General features: G+C 42.0%; 1 protein-coding gene across 1 annotated transcript in view; it reads left to right on the top strand.

Moving 5' to 3' along the window:
• The window catches only part of MDK (midkine), a 42067-nt gene extending 29489 nt beyond the window's left edge, over positions 1 to 12578 (top strand). The window contains exons 2-5 of the mRNA XM_077461710.1: positions 4821 to 4897; positions 6353 to 6514; positions 8178 to 8339; positions 12147 to 12578. Of these exons, the coding sequence (XP_077317836.1) occupies positions 4822 to 4897; positions 6353 to 6514; positions 8178 to 8339; positions 12147 to 12172 (426 nt within the window). The 5' untranslated portion in view covers position 4821 and the 3' untranslated portion in view covers positions 12173 to 12578. The remainder of the gene's footprint in view (positions 1 to 4820; positions 4898 to 6352; positions 6515 to 8177; positions 8340 to 12146) is intronic.
• Positions 12579 to 23918: the final 11340 nt, after the last annotated feature.

The following is a 23918-nucleotide window of genomic DNA, read 5'->3' as shown; positions in this document are numbered from 1 at the left end:
TGGTCAGTCCGGCACTTACCCCATCTAGGCATCGGACATCAGGCATTGAGCAGTGAGCAGCAGGCATCGGACATCAGGCAGCAGGCAGTGAGAAGTGGGCAGCAAGCATTGGGCTGTGGCTCCTGTGTCCCTTTCCTCTATCATGGCGGCTGTGCGTCTTCTCCCTCCTCCTCCTATCCTCTCAGCCAATCGGGTGACGGGTCACAGACCCGCTTCCTGATTGGCCAGGGAGGAGGATCAGTGTTACAAAGCGAATATTCATTTGCTATTGTAACATACCTGGGTGGGCTGTGAGCGCATTCTCTTCGCCCCAAGTCCATCATATTTTGAAGCCTATTAGAACCTTCAGCTCTAGTAATCAGTGCTTTAAAAAACACCCCCACCATTGTAATAAATGCTCCCGGTGTCCTTCAAGGGGCCGGACGCATGGATAAGGGGGGGGGGGGTGCCGTGTGTCCTTAATGGTCTTTTTACAAATTCCATTGAATGGATTGTTTAAAGAAACTAGGACTGAGAGAAATACAGGGTCTGTTGTTGCTAAGTTCACTAGTTTCCTTCAATATTTGGTGTCAGGAAGGATGGGATTATGTAACTACCCTGTTTCCCCGAAAATAAGACCTGGTGTGATTGTCGGTCATGGCTGCAATATAAGCCCTACCCCCCAAATAAGCCTTACCTTGAAAATAAGACCTACAAGGACTTTAACTGGGGCTTATTTGGGAGGTAGGGCTTATATTGCAGCCATCACCGACAATCACGCTAGGTATCATTTTTGGGGGAAACCGGGTGGAACAGGGTGGTTCCACAGCTTCCACATCTCCCATCTTGGTCTTGGACAATCAGCATATACCTTTCCATGGTGATTAGATCAAGGTCTTGGTATTACCTGTATGGTTTGGGTCATTTCCAGACACTCATCAGAACTGAAGAAATGGCTTGGATAAAGATAATGACTGGATAAAGATAATGACTGGATAAAGATAATGGCTGTGAAAGGTCTTCAACTTTACAATACAAGTCCAGTTGAATGTGACCAACTACTACTAACAATATGACTTGGATAGATGAGAGCCTTTAGAGATTTTATCTTCTACCTGCAATATGAAATATATATTATGCTGCCAATGCTGACCTTCTTCATATTCTAGTTTTCTTGCAATGTCAATCATTTTGGGTCACTGTCCTGAACAATTGTGTAGCCAATGAGTTTAAAGCACCTGAGTTGCATACTAGGTCAGTAACAGAACTATTAAAGGTGATGGGCAACCATGACTACCAGGAAAGTAGCATTTTCAGCAGCCACTTTGCCTCGTTTTAGGGAAATAACACAAGGATCATGCACAAGTATAAGCAGAATTCACACCTACTCAATCAATCATTGGATCAAGTTGCTCATCTTTACATGCAATTAATTTCCATGTAGCGGCCATTGAACAGTGATACTGATTGCAGGTATAATTGCTCATAAAGAGTAATCGCTTAAACTACACTGCAGTTTCCTTTTTGAACAAGGAGGACGTGCTAAATAACACATTTGTTGCTTGTAATGTCGTTTATAGAGTTAGAAGAGTGTAGGGTTACCTCTGCTATGGGGCTGGAGAATTCATAGAGTGCCCTGAAGAGTACATTATCTATGGTTGGATGGATAACACATTATTCTCAGTGGATGGAGCTGCCTTTTGTGAGCTGGCCTTTATTTTTGGATTCTTTAGGGGCTGTACAGGAATCCTTAGCAGCAGCATCAGCAGGGGGCATCCTGTGTGTGTGTGTGTGAGATTGCTCACTGCACTCTATTTTCCAGCAGTAGAAATGTGCTGGGTTAATGGGTCTACCATGTGGCTTGTTTTTCCCAAGACTGTTATTTTTTTCATTACTCTTAGATCCTGGATGAGCATTTTATAGTGATAACATTTCGGAAGCCCTATTATTGCACCAATTTTTGAAACCCTTGTGCTAAATTAGACCGTATTTGGCTTACGTGACACTTTTGATCTTCTCTAAAATAAATGCAAAGCCCAATTTTTTTTCTTTTTCTTTTAATAGTTTTGCATAGAGCATCAAAGGATTATAACCTCTGTTGGTCTTTAATTGCGGTCTCTGTCCTGACTAGGTAGATTCACAATCCTGAATCTTGCCCTGCTGACCAATTATCTCATATTCAACGTTTTATTAGCATTCAAAGGGATTGTGAAAAAAAAATGACATTATTCAAGTTTAAACTTTCTACAGTATAAACTTGCAGAATCTATGATTCCCTTCTGATGCTTTTTGAACAGATAAAGTGGGAGAAACTTTTGGGAACAATAACTGTTAACAGGAACAGGAGCCTGCTGACCATGGACGATGAGACAGAAAGTGATGGGAAACCCAAAATTTTATGGTTGTCACCAGAACAGGGAGTGAGGGGAAACCCCACCTTTGTTAATATCTGTCAAGAGAGTATTTCCTCTCACTTTGTAGAGATTTCCTTCCACTTCCTATTGTATCTCTGGGGCAGGAATTGAAGGGTAAATCACTCGAGCGTGAGCTGGGCAGATTAAAAAAAAAAATAATAATAATTGACAGGGTTTTATCCCTCCCTTACTCTATCCAGAAATAAAAATGATCCATTAAAGCTTACAGTTTATCATTTGCATACATGTGGAACAAATGGTACTATTATGTGTGTAAAGGTTATAGCAAATACTGGACCTACAAGGTTTTCAGACTATATATGAAAGGATTGGCCACATTATGCATTCCTGTTAAGGAATAATTACAATGCTCAGTTGGCATGGTTATAGGCATAGTTAGGTAAATCTTGCTTGGTTAAGAGAACACTGCAGGTATAGCCTAAAATGAAACCTTAGGGAAGGTTCGTAAATCATGCCATAGGGGCAGGACTTTTTTTTCACCGGGGAAAGTATTTCCGGCACCTGCAGCACTGAATGTATGTAATAGAATGGGTTGTGGGGTGTGCTGGAGGATCTATGGATGTTGACTGCTGGGGGATCTATTGTCACTGGTGGGGATCTGATTTTGTGTGTGGGTCTATTGTTTCTGGGGGATGCTGGGGGGGTCTAATGTTGCTTTGGTGGATATCTTGTTACTGGGTGTGATATTTTGTTGTGGGTAGTTCACTGTTGCTGCAGGGAATCCTATAGTTGTTGGGGTGGAGCCCATTGTTGCTGGGGGGGGGGGGGTCTATTGCTTAGATTCTATTGTTGCTGGCTGCAGGGGATCTTTTTTACTGCTTTTCTTTTTATCATCAACATGTTCCATACAAATTATTTAGCGCCACAAAATGATACTTGATTCTGTATTTTCTAAATGGGGCAGTACTGGTAAGTGGGTAGGGGGTGGAATCAAGGGACGGTGGTCAGAGGTGGCCAGGGGGCAGAGACAAGGGATGACTCCGACGGGGGAGTTCCTGCACCTATTCTCCAAGAAAAAAGGCCCTGCATAGAGGTACTAATTACATATGTGTGTGAAGGGTCCCATTTATCTAGGTTATGCTACATCTAGTAGTTAGCCACTGGAACCATTATACTGGACTTATTCTGTAATGCTGAAGATGTTTTATGGCTTATCCAAGCCCCTTCAGTTCTTATGAGTGTCAGGAAAACACCCCAACATTTACATTAATTGAATGAATGAATGAATGAATGGATGAATGAAATACTTGTATAGCGCACAATGCGAACTGAATCGCCTCTAGGCGCTGTGGCGAACTTTGATCATCTGCTAAAAGAGGAAAGTCTTGAGTTTTTTCCTAAAAGCCAGGTGATTTTCTAATTCCACAGAAGAGCAACAACACCTTGATCCAATCACCATAGAAAGGTGGATGTTATTTCTTGAAGAACCAGATGGGAGGTGTGAACATTTTTGACCACACTTATGGAGCATTCCTAACACCAAGGATGGGGATGATATAACTTAAATAGGGTTGTTCTACAACTTTAATATTTCCCACTCTGTCTTTTTACAATCTACATGTACACATTCCATGGCTATTGGATCAAGTTGTAGGTGCTACCAGTGTAGATATAATTGTTGGGGTATTTTCCTGACACTCTTGAAGAAATTGTTTGGTAAGCTATAAGACATCTTCATCATCACAGAACTGACCCACTTTGAAAGTGACCAACTACTACTAGAATTACCAAATACATCTTTGTTTTTCTTTAATGCCTAAAAGTGGACCTGTACCTTGTCTGGACTATATGGAGTTAAGGACTTTCTTAAATGTGGGCTTCACAAAGAGTCTATGCTTGTCATTCTCCAGCCAGGGAGATCAACATCCCATATTGCAGTGCATCCTCTCAGTGTATTGTAGGTATAGAATTGAACCCCTGATTTTGTTTGCTGCACAAAGCACATTTTCTAAATTGTGCCCATGGGTGTTTCATTGTGACCCGGCTATTAGTAACAGCCTTGCAGCAAGCAACTGGGAAGAATGAGTGTGCTCTGAGGGTCACACCTGCATTCTAAGCAGGTGATCATTGTAATTTCACGGTGAGCACCTGGCCAAGCCATCTTGCCTGACTGTCTCTGGTCTCAATACTTTAGGTAACATGAATGAGTATGCCATTATTGAAGTTTAAGAAAGGCAAGAAGTCCTGGTCTGCATATTTGCCCAAGGCGAGCAACTCATAAGTTCTTGATTTGATATCCCAGCCAGGCAAATGACATCTTCCAAAAGGTTAAACATTGCAGATTACATCGTTTCTCAGGACAGGTTTAGTTTTAAGACGATATTAACAAGCAACATCCAAATTATTTTTATATAGAATGCCTTTAAAATACTTAGTCATGTTTTATATGTAATCTTTTTGTTACAGGATGGAATTGCGAGCTTTGTGTGTCATCGTCTTGGTGGCAATCCTTGCCGTCAGCTCTCAGGCTGCCAAGAAGAAAGGTAATTAGTGTTATGAAAGACATTTCTCCTCTCCACATTTACCTACAAAGACCAGTTAAACTCTCTGAGCAATTAGGATTGTTTTAATCAACCAGAAAAAATATATAAAATTGCTTCCCGAACTATTTTGTAATATTAAAAAATCAATATTTATTTACAAAATGCAGCCATTATAATTTATTTAAACAGTCAAACATTCTAATGTTACTTCTTTGTATCTATTGTATACCTGCCAGGGATCTCTGTATGCCTTCTGTATACAAAAATGACACAACTTTTACTTCCCACATATTTAGACCACTGTTCTTCCCAGATCTCTGTGAAGAGCCTGAAATCATATTAAAGACATCCCCTGCAACAGGAATTTCCATTTGAATGAGATACTTGAATGAGCTGGCATATGTAAAGGGATGCAGAAGCTGCTCATTCTGGTTCAAACTGATCAGGTGGTGAATCCTGCCTAGAAGTAGTGGTGGGATATCTCCAAAACAGAATTGGAGTTTTATCTTGGAACAAAATAGCTTATATAAAATGCTTGGGTAATATAAAAAGACAAGGGATCCCTCCTTTTAAAGGGGGTGCACTCTTCCTTAGTGCTGATAATTCTAGAGCAAAACTTAGGCCGGCCATACACAGAGTGATTTTCTTTCCCGTAACCACAGGTTGCAGGAAATACATTTGCTAGATTCCCCCAGCAACACAGACCGTGTTGATGTGGGAATCCCTCTTTCTGGACCATTGTCTTCTTCCCCCGGTGGGGTTGGGCAGGGGAAACAGTCCCCACCGGAAAAAGACAGTGATTATCGCAAGCGGCTACAGCAGCCGCTTTAGATAACCACAAGAGAATCCAGCATGCTGGTTATACCCAAGTTGATCGATTAAACAACTTGGTACATTCATACTGCCCATTAACTGTTCAAAGCAGGAACCGGCCGGCCTAAGTAAGAATATGTAACCACACTACAAGGCTGGAATCATTGGGTATCTAGACTCAATCACTAAAAACCTATATACAACTTTAGCATGTTAACCCAGTTACAAAAGTTGTTTTCATTCTTTTTAAATTTGAAATTTTATTCTAAATAATAGCTGGTGATCTTGCCATAAATGTCCTTGTTCAGGCACTTTTTGTTATGGGATGATAACTGTCTCCCATTTGTACTTCTGCCATGTGAATGTGCCAAAACACATTGCTCAGGCATGGTCCATCATTGTCACTATCAGGAAGTCAGTCCCAAAACTTAATTTAAAAGAATTAACAGTATTTCATGGTAAACAGCAAAGCATTTGTTTGATACTCAGTCACCCAGTTAGGGTCTCGATCTACTTTAAGATCTTTTCCTTTTTTTTCCAGGGCTCATAAATCTGTCCCATTAGTTCCGGTACTTTGCCTTCAGTTTCTTTTTCAGTGCTGACATACAGCTTTTGCAAACCCTTTTTTCTTTGCATCCACAGACAAGGGTAAAAAAGGCGGATCGGACTGCTCAGAGTGGAAGTGGAGCCCTTGTGTCCCGAACAGCAAGGACTGTGGTGTGGGAACTCGGGAGGGGACATGCAAAGAGGAGACAAGCAAACTAAAGTGCAAAATTCCATGCAACTGGAAGAAACCCTTTGGAGGTGAGACAGTAGGATAAAGAGAAACATTAGTGCAATGAGCTACAAAGATGTCACACTTTCTGTAGGCTCTGATGGATGCTTCTCATGGAAGAATCAATGAACCCGAATAGAACTCCCAACTTGTCTTTTACCCCTTGAAAGATACCAAAAATTGGAATGTCCTCCTGCTCTCGTCTATAGATATTAATGTGCCTGCTTGATCATTCGGGCATGTCTGTGCATGTAATTACTTGTCAGTTGTCAAACTTTGCCTGCAGATTTGATTTCATTTAACGTATTCAGCAAAATGATGGATTACAGCACTTAGTGTATACAAACCCAAAAGCTTCTTTCTAGGGCTGTTACTGATTCAAATTTTCATGTTCGATTAATCTATTTTTTTAAAATCGATTAATCGACTAATTTTGATTAATTATAACGCACATACAGATCCAACTACTTTTAGCTGATCTCCTTGCATTGCAACTCTGCATTAGTCAGTGGTAAATGTGGAATACACTATATACAATCACCCAACACTAGTTAGTTTCCACAATCCATGACTTAACTTCACAGTTCACACTAATACATTTTAAATTCAAACTGTAGCACTGACGTAAGTAATTTTTTTTCCCACAGTAGCGTGACAATCCCTCCACCTCCGGTCTAACTAATCACTCTCACCTTATGGCATGGACCCCAGGTGGTCATGCAAGCGGGTATCAAAAGGGTTAACACGGACCATAAACTTCTCTCATGTCTCCTTAGATCTCAGCAAGGACGCCAGGTCATGGGTAGAAAGAAAAGATCTAAGTGCTCACCACTTAAGTATAAGATTTAATTTTTGTGTTCAAACACAAACTATTTACATAAAGATGATAAAAACACAACAATCGTGTTAGTTCCATAGGGCAGCAGCGGGTGACGTCCTTCGTAGCTCCTCCTCTGTGCGCGTTACGTTCAATCAGAATTTAGATGTCACCGGACTCCTCCCCCCCTTACCTTCGTTAGCAGACGGAGGCACTTGGGGAAGGGAGAGGAGTCCAGTGATGTCGATGTCCATGACGTCACCAGGTCTCCGACGGTACTCCCTGAAGACCCGGAATCCGGCGGAGAGGTGATTACCGATCAAAAGAATTTTGATTGATCAAAAAATTTATTGATTAATGGAGGAATTAATCTTTAATTTCCACAGCCCTACTTCTTTCATTTAGTCGTCATATCTCACTGTATTCAGTTTCTTGAAAAAATTATTTTGTACAATTCTGTTGCAAAGTTTCTTAGCTGGAGATCCTACCAGTAAGATCACTTTCTATTTCAGACTGATAGCACTAAGCTATTGCCTTGTAATTAGCAGCAGTGTTACCATTCCTTCAGTTGGCTATGAGCTGATGATCTGGTTGGTACCTGACTGGCCAACTGAAGAAGTGCGCATAGAAGGCCGACAAAGCTTCTGCTAATTGCGAGAACAGCTTAGCGTTGTCAACCTTAAGCAGAAAGAGCTGTTGCTGGGAGAATCTCCGGGTAAGAAACTTTGCAACAGACTCAAAAGAAATTATTTAAAAACTATATATTGTGAGACATGAGGCCAAACATACTGAAAAATTGATTTAGAGTTGACAAAATATTTTAAGCCCAGTATAGGTTGGCTTAGCTGTAACACCATATATTTCTTACCCTCCAGCTGACTGCAAGTACAAGTTCAACAACTGGGGAGAATGTAACACTGAGACTAATGTAAAGATCCGCACTGGAACACTGAAGAAGGCCTTGTACAACGCAGAATGCCAACAAACCGTTGAAGCTACCAAACCCTGCTCCGTCAAAATTAAGACCAAAACCAAAGGTGAGTTTGCGAAAACCAATATTCAAGATGGATAACTGGATCTCCAGACAATATTCTACAAATATTCTTCTAATAGTTTTGGTCGGCCAGTCTCATGGCAGTGCTAAAACTTGGCAAGCACACTTTCACATACACAATTGCAAATAGCAGCTCTCAAGATTTGGTACCTAGGTTCAGATAGGCATCTACTTAATAAGATTTATTGTTTTAATATGCATATCAATCCCCCCTTTGTTGTCCTAAAGCTAGCACTGTACTTTGATTTTTTTTTTGTTTAAAAGCAACAGCTTTTATTGCATTCTGAGTAAGGGCATAGGTCATGCATCACATTTCGACAGGATGGATGTGATGTTTGAAGGAGCAAGATGGAAGCTTTAAAAACCCTGGTCAATGATTTGGAAAGGTTTCAAAGTTCCTCCTGAAGTAGCCGTTGATTCCAGGGAACCATATAGGTCAATTGATTACTTAACCTTTGGCATGCTATTTGTTTGACTGGCAATGGAGCAATCTTGAACCGTTTGTATCAGTCGCTTATGTTGGATTTCGACACATCAGCATGAGGGTTTGAGTTATACTATGTTGGCCTTCATGGTTACCCTGCATAATACACTGTTTTGTTTCTAAAGAAAGGAATACATTTTTGGTACATTTTTCTGTCCATTCCTGACCTGGATGAATTTAGTACATATAATGGCAGCAGATACATTGTATAAGAGGTGATTTTCAGAGATTGTATTACTCTGAAGTTTACACACTTTTCAGGTAAATGCTGATACTTTGATCCAATGGATTAATATATAATACGTTTTAAACCGTGCCATTTATTCTGAATTTAATTGAACGCTGTAGCATCTGGTGGGTGTACTGAACTCTTTTAATGCACCATAGCTTGGTGGATTGAAACAAAGTTGGACTGTGTGCATCAGTTTACCTAAAGTGGAAATAACTTTGGAGAAATAAATGGTATGTTTATAATGCTGTATATATGGAATTCATTAATTCCATATATACTGTATATAATGCATTCTACAATATAACGATTATAATTATATTTTTCGCTGGTTGTTAATTATACACAGTACAACATTTGTTTGTGCAATACAGAGTAAGTGATGTTTGTTACTTACACAACTAGACCAGGTTCCATGGGTAGTAAAGGTTGACTTTTTATATATTTTCATATGTAGATTGTTGAGACCTTTGTAGTCCCCTTAGAGTTGTAAACCTTTTTGATTTCTTACAACCTCCAGTGGGGTGGGCATGCAGTTTCGGGCTTCCTTGAGGCCAGCACAGTTAGGAGAACATTACTTGTGATGTTAGAAGTGACCACAGTCCTACTCCTTCTATTGGACCAGGTTCTATAGGTGGTGAAGGTTTTCTATATATTTTCTTACAGAGAAGATTCTGAGTTATTGGGAGTCCTCTTTATTGAGATTTTTTGAGAATTTATACATGTGGTTTCAAGCTACCCTTTTGAGACCAGTGTAGTGGGGAATGCTATTCTTTCTACATCCATCAAGCAGTTCACATGTGTAGATGACAAGTCCCAAAAATGGAAATTCCTTTCTAACTGTCTCAAAAGAGGAAGCTGCCCCCCCCCCCCCCAAACCTCACTGAGGGGTATGTTCCAGTATATAGATATAGGAAAGATTTAATAAGGGACTCTCCCCTTTCCACCAGCCTTGGGTCTGCAGAGCTCCCCCAGCCCTTACATGATGTCAGCTAGGGTGGAGGGTCTTTACACGCTGGCTACTTACCCATAAGGTTCTGGTTGTGTCAGTGCAGTACCATTTTTGTGTCTGCAGATGTGTTTAAGCGTGTCAGTATGGTACTGATGATCTTTAGTTTTGTCAGTACAAAACCTGTGTTGTATCTGCAGACAGGTTACTGATTGTTATTGCGCTAAATGTTTTTGAGTCAACTTCTTTATTTTAATCATAATCTTGCCATTGTTATAATTTGTAAGGTAATTTTTGGTGCTGTATGTCTGTGTCTGTGATTGACAGTGGGGGTTCACATGTTAGCTGGCCTAGGGGAGAAAAAAGTATAAATACAGCTTACTTGGAGGGTCTGATGTATTAAACAAAATGAACAAGAGTAGAGATAAACCATTGGGTAAGCATTAACTATTAGTAATCCCCCAGTCCTACATTCCTGATCATACATTCATGTTCAGTGAATATGGTTCGGTCCTAACTTGCGGTGCCTACTGAACATTCAAATAATGTTTCATTCATAGAACGCACTCAAAAAACGAATATCAAAAGAATCATGCCATGCAACTATACTATGCAATTATATGAAAAATGTAACTTATGTAAAGGTATTTTATCATTGTTGTCTGTATCCTCCAAGCACCAGTTTGGACTACACTCCATCCACATTTAAAGGATAAGTTCACCTTTTCTACACCCATATTCAAGATGTAACTTATAACATGTTACTGTCGCAACAACCCCCCCCCCCCCAATTCCTCGTTGTGACAGCGGTCAGGGGATCTTTTCCCCACACTCGCTTACACAATTTAGAAAACTCCACCTCCACCTGCCCAGCCACGTCATTTGGTTCTGTGAATGGGAGAACTACAAGTACCGACAGGCTTTGCAGCTTTTGGCTTGTAGTTCTAAATGAAATACCAGGGTGCTGTTGAGCTCTCTAGGTAGTTCATTAAGGCCATTCCTGTCATTGTGTAACTGCCTGCTTGAACGAGGTATGGGCAGACAGCTTACACTGACAGTCTGCAAGAGCCCTGTATTTCACCCGGGATCTGCTGATCATGGGTGCAATGCTTTGCAGGCTCCCAGTAAAAAAAAAAATTGACAATTTTTTTTACCTGCAAAAAGATGCATTTAATATATATATATATATATATATATATATATATATATATATATATATATTACATATGCAGGCTTTGCAAAAAGACTGATTAACAGCTCCTGTTATTTAGTGAGAGATTTTAGGTTATGTTTGATCTGGTGGAAAGCAGATTCTCCACATGGCCAATGGAGATTTCAGCACCTGGCTGGGTTTCTCTACAACAGTGGTCATCAACCCTGTCCTCAGGCCCCCCTAACAGGCCAGGTTTTATGTATTCCCTTGGGGAGATGTAGACTAGAATACTGCAGTCACTGAGCAGCAAATGATATCACCTGTGATGTATTTCAGTTATCTTGCAAACCTGGCCTGTTAGTGCCCGTTCACACTACCGTGACTTGTCAGGCGACTTAGCCGCCTGACAAGTCGCGCTCCGTTCTTTACTATGGAACCGTTCTAATAGGAGCGACTCAAGTCGCTCCGACTTAGAAAAAGGTTCCTGTACTATTTTTGGGGCGACTTCAGGTGACTTGCATTGACTTCTATACAGAAGTCGTTTTGCAAGTCGCTGCTGAAGTCGTGTGCAGGTCGCGTCTGTGAGTCGCGCTGCAAGTCGTGTCGCCCCTGTGTGAACGGGCACTTAGTGGGCCCTGAGGACAGGGTTGGTAACCACTGCTCTACAAGGCCGTGACTTAGGGTGGAGTCAAGCCAATAGTGAGTAAGTGTCTTGATCCTCCTGGATTTCCCCATAGGATCCAGGATACTACAGAGTGGCAGATGGTGCCCTGTGTTGGAACTTCCCAGATTCCTCCAGTGCCTCTTAGCCCCCTTATGTATCATCCAAGCGGCAGAACCTCCCATCCTCCAGTTTGTGTGCTATAGGTTTCTGTGGCATACTTAATCACACACATAATCTCCGATAAATATCCCCCTTTTGACATACCATGAAACTATCATAGGAAAAAAATAATTTTATGTGCTTTTCTACAGGTAAAAAGGGAAAGGGGAAGGATTAAAGACTGAAGATGAAGCAGCAACATTTTCCAGTGGGGTCTGAACCCAAAAGAACAACCGAGTCAACACATGCTCTCTACAGTCAGTCTTCAACATGCAATCTTCTGCCCTCTCCCCATTACCCCAAGATTTCTATTTTTAATCACTAATGTCTTTTAGGAAGAAAAAAAAGAAAAGGAATGTAAAAATAAGATACAATCTCTCCTCTCACAAAAGATAAAACTATCCCCAATATTTTTCTCTGCAGTCTCTGCTATTGTCTGATACCCCAATATATAAACTTTCCCTTTACCTATACATACTGTAAGTGTGTGGTTTCATATTTCTGTGTTTTTTTTAATAGGAAAAGTCCTTTTTTTTGTTTTTTACTGTTTTTGTTTTTAAATAAATGTACAGTTTGAATTTGTAGTAATGACTCCTGTTTGATTGTTGTATGTTCTCTGTGTGATGTAGTAGAGCCAAGTCTGTACCTGGAGTATCTGACTTCCCTTGCATTTGATAATTAAACATTTACTGAACACTAATATTTGGGCAAAAAAAAAAAAAAAACACATATTATTCCTTTCAACGTCATTAGTACAATAATGGCAGTTAAAAGAATAATAAAAATGAAGCATTTAATAGCAGTGCATGTAGTGCATTACAACAAAATAATAGCAGTGCAGCTTGCTAGTGAAATGCTTGCAAGTTCTTAAATTAATATGATCCTCAAAATAATGCAGACTTTACAATACATAGGCAAAAAAGTTTCAGTTGTGATTAGTGTTGGGCGAACAGTTTGGGGCGAGCAAAAGTTTGGGCCGAACATTCCTTGTTCGGCAATTTGTTGGGTGCTCAGCGGGCAAACATCCCACTGCCTAGTGCATTCTGGGGCCCTAATTGGATGAAGCCTTGCACCTGACTGCTGGTTAGGTGCTAGACTTTGCCAATCAGGGTACAAAGCACTGTCAGAGCCCTTAAACCACCAACACCCAAAGCTCAATGTTGCCGCGCCTGTTATTCAATCCAAAGTCTGTGAAAGAGACATCAGAATTTAGCTGAAAAACAAATGTTAATCTTGGTCTGAGTATACTATAATTTGACTCCTACACATAAGGCTTGCTCACTGTGGTACAAAACCTTGTTATTTCCATCCAAAGTCTGCCAAAGAGACACCAGAATTTATCAAAAAATCTCTAATCCTGTTCCAAGTGCACTCAATTTTGGCCTCATCATACAGACTGGCTCCCCAAACTGTTGTTTACTAAATAAAGAAAGCTTGCAGGGAAAATCAATTTAAATGTCATTTTTTTTCTTTAGAAATATTATCTTTGCTGCAGCAGGTTCTATACACGGTACAGATGCACCACTTTACATGCAGACTAAGGGGATCCCCCGGGCACCATATTTAAAGGAATTTTTATTGTTTCACTCTAAACATCATTAAAAACACTGCTTCTTTAGAAACAATCTTTAAAAAAAAAAAAAAAGAAAAAACATTTTTGTATTAGTACATGTCCTCTGGGGCAGTACCCAGTCCCCCCATATGCTTTTTATGTCCATTAACTTGCATATAAGCCTTCAAAATGGGTAAAATGTTCATGTTTGTGTCCCATAGACTTTAGCGATGTTCAAGAGTTCTGGAGCGAACCCATCTCTAATATTGACAATAAATGGGTCACAAATGTGCAATTGCATATATTTGGGTAAGTCAGTTGTTACACTACACAGTCAACAATCCACTGCACTAACATTGCCTCTGCTGAGTGATTCCAGAACTTTACACGCTGTTGGGTAGAATGTCAATCCACCTAGTGGTGCTTGCACTCCATGGGCACCTTACAGCTGGCCTGACTCAGTGCACCCCCCACCAAAGCCTGTGTGGAAGTAGTGGTCTCTCTGCAGAGGTCTCACAACAATAAAAAAATGTTTTTTAAGTTCTAAGCATAAAAAAATACATACACACACAATATTTTTTCAATGCTTTGCCATTATTTGCCATTTGCCATTATTTGCTCTAGTGCTTGGCTAATGCAGGGCAAAGCAACAGGTTCACTTAGGCCGGGTTCACATATGTGTCAATTGGATGCCGTTTTCACCACATCCAATTCGCAAGACATACGAGTGTCACCGGTGTTCTAAGAAAATCCTTGACTTATGAAAATCCTCGACCTCGTCACTTCCGATGAGCCTACGCCACTACCGAGCTGTTGGCTTGGCTTCACCGCACATGCGACGACTGTTTTTTTGTTTAGACTGTTAGGCTCTTTTCACATGGGGTGGATCCGTTTTTACGGACTCCGCTAGCTCAGCGAGGGATTGCTCCGTTAATCCGTGCTGAGCAGGAGGATGACAGGTCTGTCTCTGCTCACTGTGCTGTCCTCTATGAGGAAATTAGATAAAAAAGGACCTCCTGTCCGTTTTCATCCGATCCCACTCGATCCGCTGGATGGAAGACGAATGTATCGCCATACATCTATTTTCAGCGCATCTTGTCAGATTCGATTGCAGACAGACACATATCCCCCGACATTCGCCTCCCCATAGAAGTCAATGGGTGGCCCGATCGGATCCGCCTGAGAGCGGCTTGCATGGACGTCTATTTAGGAAGTCGTTTGCAAGCTGGGCTAAAGTCGCGCTGTGCGGGGAGTTGGTGACTTTGGAGCTGCTCCAGTGTGACCGGAGCCTAATACAGGAGTTTTAAAGCAGTATTAAACCCAAAACAAAAATACTTTACATATTGCAGCTTACCAATCCTGAAATGTGGTGGTTGTGTTTGTTTTCTTTTGTAGGCTTTTACCTTGTTTTCACCTGGTGATCTGGCCAGTAACACAACTCCTATATTAGAGTGCCTGTACTCTGGATGAAGGAGCAACAGAGACACCTTTGGACAGCAGCATTATTAATCTGGGGGGAAATGAGCGTCATATGTACTGGCAGCTTTAGATCAAATATCAAATTGAAGCCAAGCTCCAGCTATTACTCTTTAAAGAGGAAGTAAACCCTGATGAGTTTACTTCCTCTTTTTTTCCCTGCAAAGGTAAAGCATAATGGACTACTATGCATCGCATAGTAGCCCATTATGTGTCACTTACCTGACACAGGAGCCAGCGAAGTCGCGCTGTCCCCTGTAGTCCGCCGCATCCATCTTGCTGGTGGCGTCTCGCATTCGGCGAAGCCGCGATGACGTCACTGCCAAGCATGCGCACGGGAGTCGACAAATGCGGCAGCTCCATTTTTGGAACTGCCGCGTTCAGTGCGCCTGCGCGCCGCTGTCTACGGCGCATGCGCCGTAGACAGCGGTGCCCGTTTTCGGGCAAATATCTCCTAAACCATATAGGTTTAGGAGATATTGCTTGGACCTACAGGTAAGCCTTAATCTAGGCTTACCTGTAGGTCAAAGTGGTTTGTAAGGGTTTACAACCACTTTAAGGCTAAGTTCCCACTGGTGCAGGTGCGTGTAAATTGCCCACTTTGCTGCACCTGCAGTGAAAACACACTTAATGACATCCCCATGCACTGGAAACTGTATAACACCATTGCAGTTTCCCCGTGGCTGTGATTTTGGAAAAGGTATAGGGTCAATGAATGAGCTGCTGTGCCCATGCAAACGTGGCTGCATAGTATGAACCTAACCTAAAGCAGTTACAGCAACATTTTGTTTCCCTTATGGGATAAAGGCTTTACATAAATTAATAAAAGCTGATAATTGTAAGCACCACTGTCATCTGCAGGATAGCTTGTTCTGTTGAAAAACAAAAGGCTTCCCTTGGTTCCTGCAACAAGCTATACCTCCTTATAGGCACTGGAATTTTCAGCCCTTGCTTGGGTGTTCTCGATGTCTTCCCGTGCCTCCCCCTCCACCTGCTATACGTGTTACTTTTTTTTTCAGTGTAGCGCTACCCCCATAAGGGCCACTGGTAAATGTGGTCATCTCCCACCCTGCACAGCCAGGCACATGGATTTTTCACTCACTCCAATGTCAAGAAACAGTCCTTGCAGCTAGCTTTGTTTGTTTTTTTCATTAGGGGAATTGAACTTTGATAAGGAAGCATAGCTCCCTATTTGGAGCAAAGTCCCTCTGTCCCTCTTTCCTCCTCATTTGTCCCTCATTTTGATCTTATCTATATAGTCTAGGGCTGTTACTGATTAAAATGTTCATGTTCGATTAGTCGTTTTTTTTTTTTTATTGATTAATCGACTAATTTAGATTAATTATAACGCACATACAGATCCAACTACTTTTAGCTGATCTCCTTGCATTGCAACTCTGCATTAGTCAGTGGTAAATGTGGTATACACGATATACAATCACCCGACACTAGTTAGTTTCCACAATCCATGACTTAACTTCACAGTTCACACAAATACGTTTTAAATTCAAACTCTAGCACTGAAGTAAGTAATTTTTTTTTTTCCACAGTAGCGTGACAATCCCTCCACCTCCGGTCTAACTAATCACTCTCACCTTATGGCATGGACCCCTGTGCAAACAGGTGGTCATGCAAGCAGATATCAAAAGGCTTAATACAGAACATAAACTTCTCTCACGTCTCCTTAGATCTCAGCAAGGATGCCAGGTCATGGGTAGAAAGAAAAGATCTAAGTGCTTTTTTTGATCGATCAAAAGAATTTTGATCGATGAAAAAAAATTAACGATTAATCGAGGAATTAATCTTTAATTTCCACAGCCCTAATATAGTTGTATATAAAATGCACTTTTTATCCTTCAAAAACAGTTTCCCAGTGCTAAACCTTCCATCCAAATTCTAAATGGATGCATTGTGAATTTTAAAAGCTAATATAAAGGAATAGTAGTAAAAAAAAAAAAACCCTTGTGGATTTAATTAACCTTTTTTTTGGTTATTTCTCCTTTAAGGGGGTGTGGCAGGAGGCGTGTCCTATGCCTACATACACTTGTTAGTAGATGTCCCTCATTCCCATCTCAAAATGTTGGGAGGTATGGGGAAGGGATGATATGGGAAGCCAAGCCTGCACATATTTACCTACACTAAACAAAAAAAACAAAAAAAATCTACACTTCTGGCACACTAGAGGGTGCTACATCAGTATTGCCTTTTTACCACCCCCTTGTTGCAGAGGCTCTCTCTCACACTTCCTCTTCATATTCTTTCTTTGTTATTAATCTATTGTTATAGTTGGATCCAGTAGCACTCATGCCCCATCTTTTGTTTGCTCTTGTGAGATGCACGCTGGCCATCTCTATGTCATTTAGACCCCTTTTTTGAGTGCGGCTGTCCAGATCTTCTTCCTGTTTTTGATGGCTTTCACACTGGAGCGGTGGGCTGGCAGGGCATCAGAAAAAGTCCTGCCAGCAGCTTCTTTGGAGCGGTGAACTCACCGCTCCTCCACCACTGCTCCCAATTTAAATCAATAGGGCAGCGCTGCGATACCGCCAGCAAAACGCCGTTCTGGTGGCATTTTGCAGGCGAATTTAACCCCTTTTCGGGCCACTAGCGGGGGATTAAAACCACCCCGCTAGTGGCCGAATAGTGCCGCTAAAACGACGGTCAAAAATAGCATCGCTTTACCGCTGACGCTCTAAGCGGCTCAGTGTGAAAGGGCTCTTATTGTCTGCTGGAACATCTACAGTGGATGCTGCATTCGGGCAACCCATTCATGTGTATGGGAATGCAGTGGCTGCATAGACAAACCCATTCTTCACAATTTGACAGCAGTATGGGTGAGTGGCCCTGCCTTAGCCCTTCTACACACGGTCAGACATTCTGACCACAAAGTCCATCTAATTTTTTTCCAACGGATTTTGTCTGAAACTGGTGTTGCATACACACAGTCAGACAAAGTTGTCGGAAAATCCGATCGCTCAGAACGTGATGACGTTCGTTCGTTACAGCGGGACTACGTTCAGGCTAGTAGCCAATAGCTTTGGTCTCGTAATTTGATCTGAGCATGCGTGCCACTTTGTCCGATCGGAATTCTCTACAAACGATCAGACAAAGTCCGATCGGGTCATGTTGTCGGAAAATTTAATATCCAGCTCTGAAACTTTGTTGGACATTCCGACTGAAAAAGTCAGATGAAGCCCACACACAGTCGGATTATCCGACAACACGGTCCGATCGGACATTTTCCGTCGGAATTTCCGACCGTGTGTACAAGGGCTTACTGTAAAAAAAAAACAGATGATATGAAAAACTGTTTAAGAACAAAAACAAAATAACATTTGCCCAAAACCATTATAGTTTCCCTTCAAGGAAAATAAATGAACATCCGGCTTACTCATGTCAAATGCAGTATAGCGTGGGAGAAGATAAAGACATGGTATGGGTATCGTAGTCATGCATCAGTCCACACGGCCAGGGTACATCCCAGAAGATAATTTGGTTGCGGATTTTAACAGTTACTATCAAATCAATCCCACCATTTTTCTTAAATGTCAGACTGACTAGATATTTCACCAGTGACTCATCTCTCAAACCTATGGTCGGTTTATATGCCAGGAAGGAAGATCAGTGATTCAGATGCCAAACATAATGTTTTTCCAACATGCACTCTTTGAAGATGCTTGGAGGAGACACAGTGAAGGCCGACAAAGACAGAAGTCTAGGTCAAGATGAAAAAAAAAAAAAAATTGTTCAAACCTCAAATTGTTCCATGATGAGTGAATAGAATGGTTTAGCTGTACAGTAATATTGTATTGTGGCTTAAATATGTATTTGACTTTTGCATTTTATGTGAATATGATTTGCTTGCAAGGGTAGGCGGGTGCAGGGTTAGGGTGGTTGTCAAATCCTCCATGTTTCCCTCCTCCTTGGGCGCCAAGCCAGGGTCCCATGAGAGGTCTACCCTGGGATGGGTTCTTCTGGGATGTACTAGGCACTTTGTACAGGGCCACTGCCTTACACATGGGGTACCTTTACTAGAACAGATTATTGACTTGAGTAAACTCTCGCAATATACTAATGTAGCGGTACCCCCGTAGGGGCTGCTAAGTGATGTGGCCCACCTGTCACACTGTTCAGCCCGGCATTCACTTCTCAGACACTCTAAGCCCTTGTACACACGGTCGGACATTCTGACAACCAAATCCGTCGGATTTTGTCCGATGGATTTTGTCCGAAACTGTTGCATACACACAGTCGGAGAAAGTTGTCAGAAAATCCGATCGTACTTAACGTGATGACGTTATTTCGTTAGGACGGGACTACGTTCAGGCTAGTAGCCAATAGATTTGGTCTAGGAATTTGATCTGAGCATGCGTGGCACTTTGTCCGATCGAAATTCTCTACACATGATCGGACAAAGTCTGATCGGATCATGTTGTCGGAAAATTTTATAGCCCAGCTGGAAAACAGTCCGATGGAGCCCACACACTGTCGGATTATCCGACAACACGGTCCTATCGGACATTGACCATTGGAATGTCCGACCGTGTGTACAAGGGCTAAGACAATGAAAGTCCATAAGCTTTGTTTTTGTATTTTATTGAGGGAATTGAACTTGGATGAGATAAGGGAAATATGGGATGCCCAGAAGAAATTGACTTGGGACCAACTATGTACAGTCCAGTAGATTCACTCTGTTTCTCTTCCTGCACATTTATTATTTATTTATTTATTTAGGGTACATATATAGAGCCTTTAATTCACATCGGTCCCTACCCTCAAGGAGATTACACCCTAAGGTCCCTAACTCACATTCATACACACACATACTAGGGACAATTTAGACAGGATCCAATTAACCTACCAGCATGTCTTTGGAGTGTAGGAGGAAACCGGAGTATCCGGAGGAAACCCACGCAAGCACAGGGAGAACATCCAAACTCCAGGCAGGTAGCGTAATGTCGGGGGCGGCGATGACTGGTACCCTCATAAGTAGCCGGTGATTGGTCAGACCGGCTGCACATAATTTGACTGGCGGAGTCCAATGCTCTGCCCACCCTCCTCTGCACAGCTTTCTTCTTTACTGAATCTTCTCCCAGGCCCGGGATGATAGGAGGAGAGAGAGAGAGAGGAGCACAAGGGGAACCCTCAGGCAGGGTCCAGGACAGCAGGAAAAATTGGTTATGTTACTATTACTAATGTGCATGAGCCAAGTGCTCAATATGGAAATTAATATCCTGATGGCCACTGATGTACACGTTTATGACAGATCACTAGAGAAACCTTTGTTACTCTTGGTAACCACGTAATCTTCACACTGTATAAACTCTTGTGCCATTATCTTCATACCCCAAGGTGTGTTGTGACCCAAGCTGTAACAATGTAACTACTTTACTTGTATTACACTCCTTTAGTAACCTCAGACCAGGCAAAGGCAAAGTTTCAAACCCTTTACTTGAATAAATTACTATGATGACATACACAGACAACAGTCCGGAATAAAGTGCAGTTTTTTCCCTAATATCCCTAGTTCCCAACTTTAGGCTTGTGGCTGCCCCAGCATACCTGCATAGGAAAGAATCCATTCTTGGCAGAGTCCATGATGGCAGTATCCAGGATTGGTTTCTTCTAGGCAGAGCAATCTGCAAGCCCCAGCAATCTCCTTTGGTAGCAAGACCTCCAACCTCGGCATGGCACTGGGAACAGTGACAGCTGATGCTCAAAACTTTGGGGAGGGGGGGGCGGCATACAATCCTGGCCCCCTCACTCACACTACCACCCCCCCCTCCCCGTGGGAGACAGACTGGATGGTGGCAATCAGTGGCCTTAACTTAGGAGGCCAATGATGAGGTGGTGCAGGATCCTGGAAGCTTAGAGACTGTTGCTGCCTATCCACCCCTCCACCTGCTGCTCCTCGCTCCAGTTTGCCGAGGGAAGAGCCGGGGGCATTGCTTATCCTTCCGGCCGAACAGATGTTGCTTCTCCTCCCGGCCAAACGGGAAGTGCGTGTTACTATCTTGGGTACTTGGGGAGCCACTGCTCGGTCTGAATAATGTGTCTGGGTTTTAGTCCACCTGAAACCTGGACATTTGATTTAAAACCTAGACTGTCCGGGTGAATCCCAGAACAGGTGGAAACCCTAGGTTGAACTCAAGAAAACCCACCTAGAAAAACCCAGGAACCCAATTAACGCCAATCTTCCCAATTAGGGCAGCATTAACCACCACCTTCCTGCATGCTGAATGCATATAATCTTATATAGATGCATGCCAAAGCTGAACTAAACTGTATCTGAGCACTACTGAAAATGCTATTATTTAATCAATTTTTAGTATTGAAATCCATCCATGTCTCCATACTTTATTTTGCTGAGAAAAAACTTTTTTGAAATGTCTTTTTATTGTTTTTAACTATAGTTAATTACAAAGAAAACACTATAGACAATCTAACGCAAACTATGACCACAATACAATAGTGCCAGTGGCTACAATAGCAACCCAGGTAATTCAGTACATACATGAAAAGCACTATGGGGGTTATTTACGAAAGGCAAATCCACTTTGCACTGCTAGTGCACTTGGAAGTGCAGTCGCTCTAAATCTAAGGGGAAGCTCTGAAATGAGTGGAAGCTCTGCTTATTTTATCATCCAATCATGTGCAAGCTTAAATGCTGTTTTTTATTTTCCTTGCATGTCCCCCTCGGATCTACAGCAACTTTACTTCCAAGTGCACTTGCAGTGCAAAGTGGATTTTCCTTTAGTAAATAACCCCCCAATGGGATAGATTTACTAAAATTGGAGAGTGCAAAATCTGGTGCAGCTGTGCATCAGCTTCTAACTTCAGCTTGTTCAATTAATCTTTGACAAAAAAAAAAAATGGAAGCTATTTGGTTTCTTTGCAGAGCTACACAAGATTTTGCACTCTTCAGTTTTAGTAAATCAACCCCAATGCATACTAACAGTAACAGACATTACATGTAGCAATAACAAAGGAGGGCAAGATGACCCCTAAAAGTATAGAGGATCAAGCAGAAGAACCAATACAAAATGCAAGTTTTGGTATTACAAACTATGAAGTGAAGCACCAGGGTAGCTATTAATGTGGTTGTAAACTCTTACAGACCACTTTTACCTACAGGTAAGCCTAGATTAAGGCTTACCTGTAGGTGCAAAAAAAATCTCCTAAACCTACACGGTGCCGTAGACAGTGGCGTTGCAAACGGCGATCATGCCATTAGTGGCGTCTCCCGCGTGCATGCGCGGGAGAGATGTCATCGAGGCTCCGGACAGTCACAGAGCCTGAGCTGCGATACCCGGAAGTCACTCCGGTATGGATAGCGGCATCAGAGGAGGAGAACGAGGGTCACTTCGGGGGCTTCCATCTCAGGTAAGTTATTCATAATGAGCTAGCATGCTATGCATACTAGCTCATTATGCCTTTGCCTTACAGGATGTATTTTTTTTGGCTTTACTTCCTCTTTAACCTGACACAGTGGAGGCAGAATTGTCCCAACCCCTCCAAACCTTATCAAATTTAGAGGGTACCCCACCCCTTGTGGGCATAAGTGGCTTTATAGAAAGATAGTGCTCTATCAACTAGGGCCTTCCAGGCTAATACCGAGGCGTGCTTTCAATGGATGTGTCTGGGTTTGGCAGTTGCCAGGAGAACGTAACTTGCCTGACTGCATTGTGCCAAGTGTAAAGTTTAGTGGAGGGGGGATTATGGTGAGAGGTTGTTTTTCAGGGGTTGGCCCCTTAGTTCCAGTGAAGGGAACTCTTGAGCCTCATACACACGATCGGACTTTGTACAAACTTTCCCTTGGATTTTTGTACAAAGGGCGTTGACCGTAAGTTTGTATTGCATACACACAATCTGCTTTTTTAGGCAACAAATACGAACGTAGTGACGTTTCATCGTACTGATGACACTTTAAAAGAGGATGTTCAATCACTCCAGCGCCACCTTTGGTCAACTTCTGTATTGTTGTCTGATCTTTTGCATTGGTTCTGAGCATGCGTGTTTGTACTTTGTACAAAAGTCTGATGGTTTTGTGTACACACAATTGGACTTTGTTCCATCGGACTTATGTTGTCAAAAACTTTGTCCGTTTGCACAGCCAACAAAAGTCTGATGAAAAGTCCGATGAAAAATGAAAAAGTTTGCCCGAGGGAGCGTACACACGGCCAGATGTTGCCTCAAAAAAGCTAATTTGCATGTTTGTTGTCAAAAAGTCTGATCGTGTGTATGGGCCTTTAAGCTGTCAGCATAACAAGAAATGTTGGACAATTTCATGCTCCTAACTTTGTGGTAACAGTTTGGGGATGGCCCCTTTCCTGTTCCAACATGACTGCACACTAGGGTCATCCCTTTAAAACCAAACACATATTAATTACACAGGTTCTGTGGCTGATTAAGGTGGTAATTAAACTCACTTAGTGCCTTATCTGCATTAAATTAGCCTCAGAACCTGTGTAATTCATATGCATTCTGTTTTAAAGGGATGAGGTGGCAACCCTACGGCACACCAGTGCACAAAGCAAGGTCCATACAGACATGGATAAGCAAATTTAGGGTGGAGGAACTTGACTGGCCTGCACACAGTCCTGACCTCAACACCTTAGGGATGAATTAGAGCGGAGACTGCGAGCCAGGCCTTCTTGTCCAACATCAGTGCCTGACCTCACAAATACGCTTCTGGAAGAATGGTCAAACATTCCCATAGACACACTCCTAAACCTTGTGGACAGCCTTCCCAGAAGAGTTGAAGCTGTTATAGCTGCAAAGGGTGGGCCAACTCAATTTTGAACCCTATGGACTAAGACTGGGATGACATTAAAGTTCTTGTGCGAGTAAAGGCAGGCGTCACAATACTTTTGACAATATAGTGTATATAAAGAGGTTT

This window comes from Lithobates pipiens, unplaced genomic scaffold, assembly GCF_037356315.1.
Source record: "Lithobates pipiens isolate NorthernLeopardFrog02 unplaced genomic scaffold, aLitPip1_a1.2 Scaffold_10, whole genome shotgun sequence".
Lineage (NCBI taxonomy): Eukaryota > Metazoa > Chordata > Amphibia > Anura > Ranidae > Lithobates > Lithobates pipiens.
This window is presented reverse-complemented; position numbering and strand designations above follow the sequence as displayed.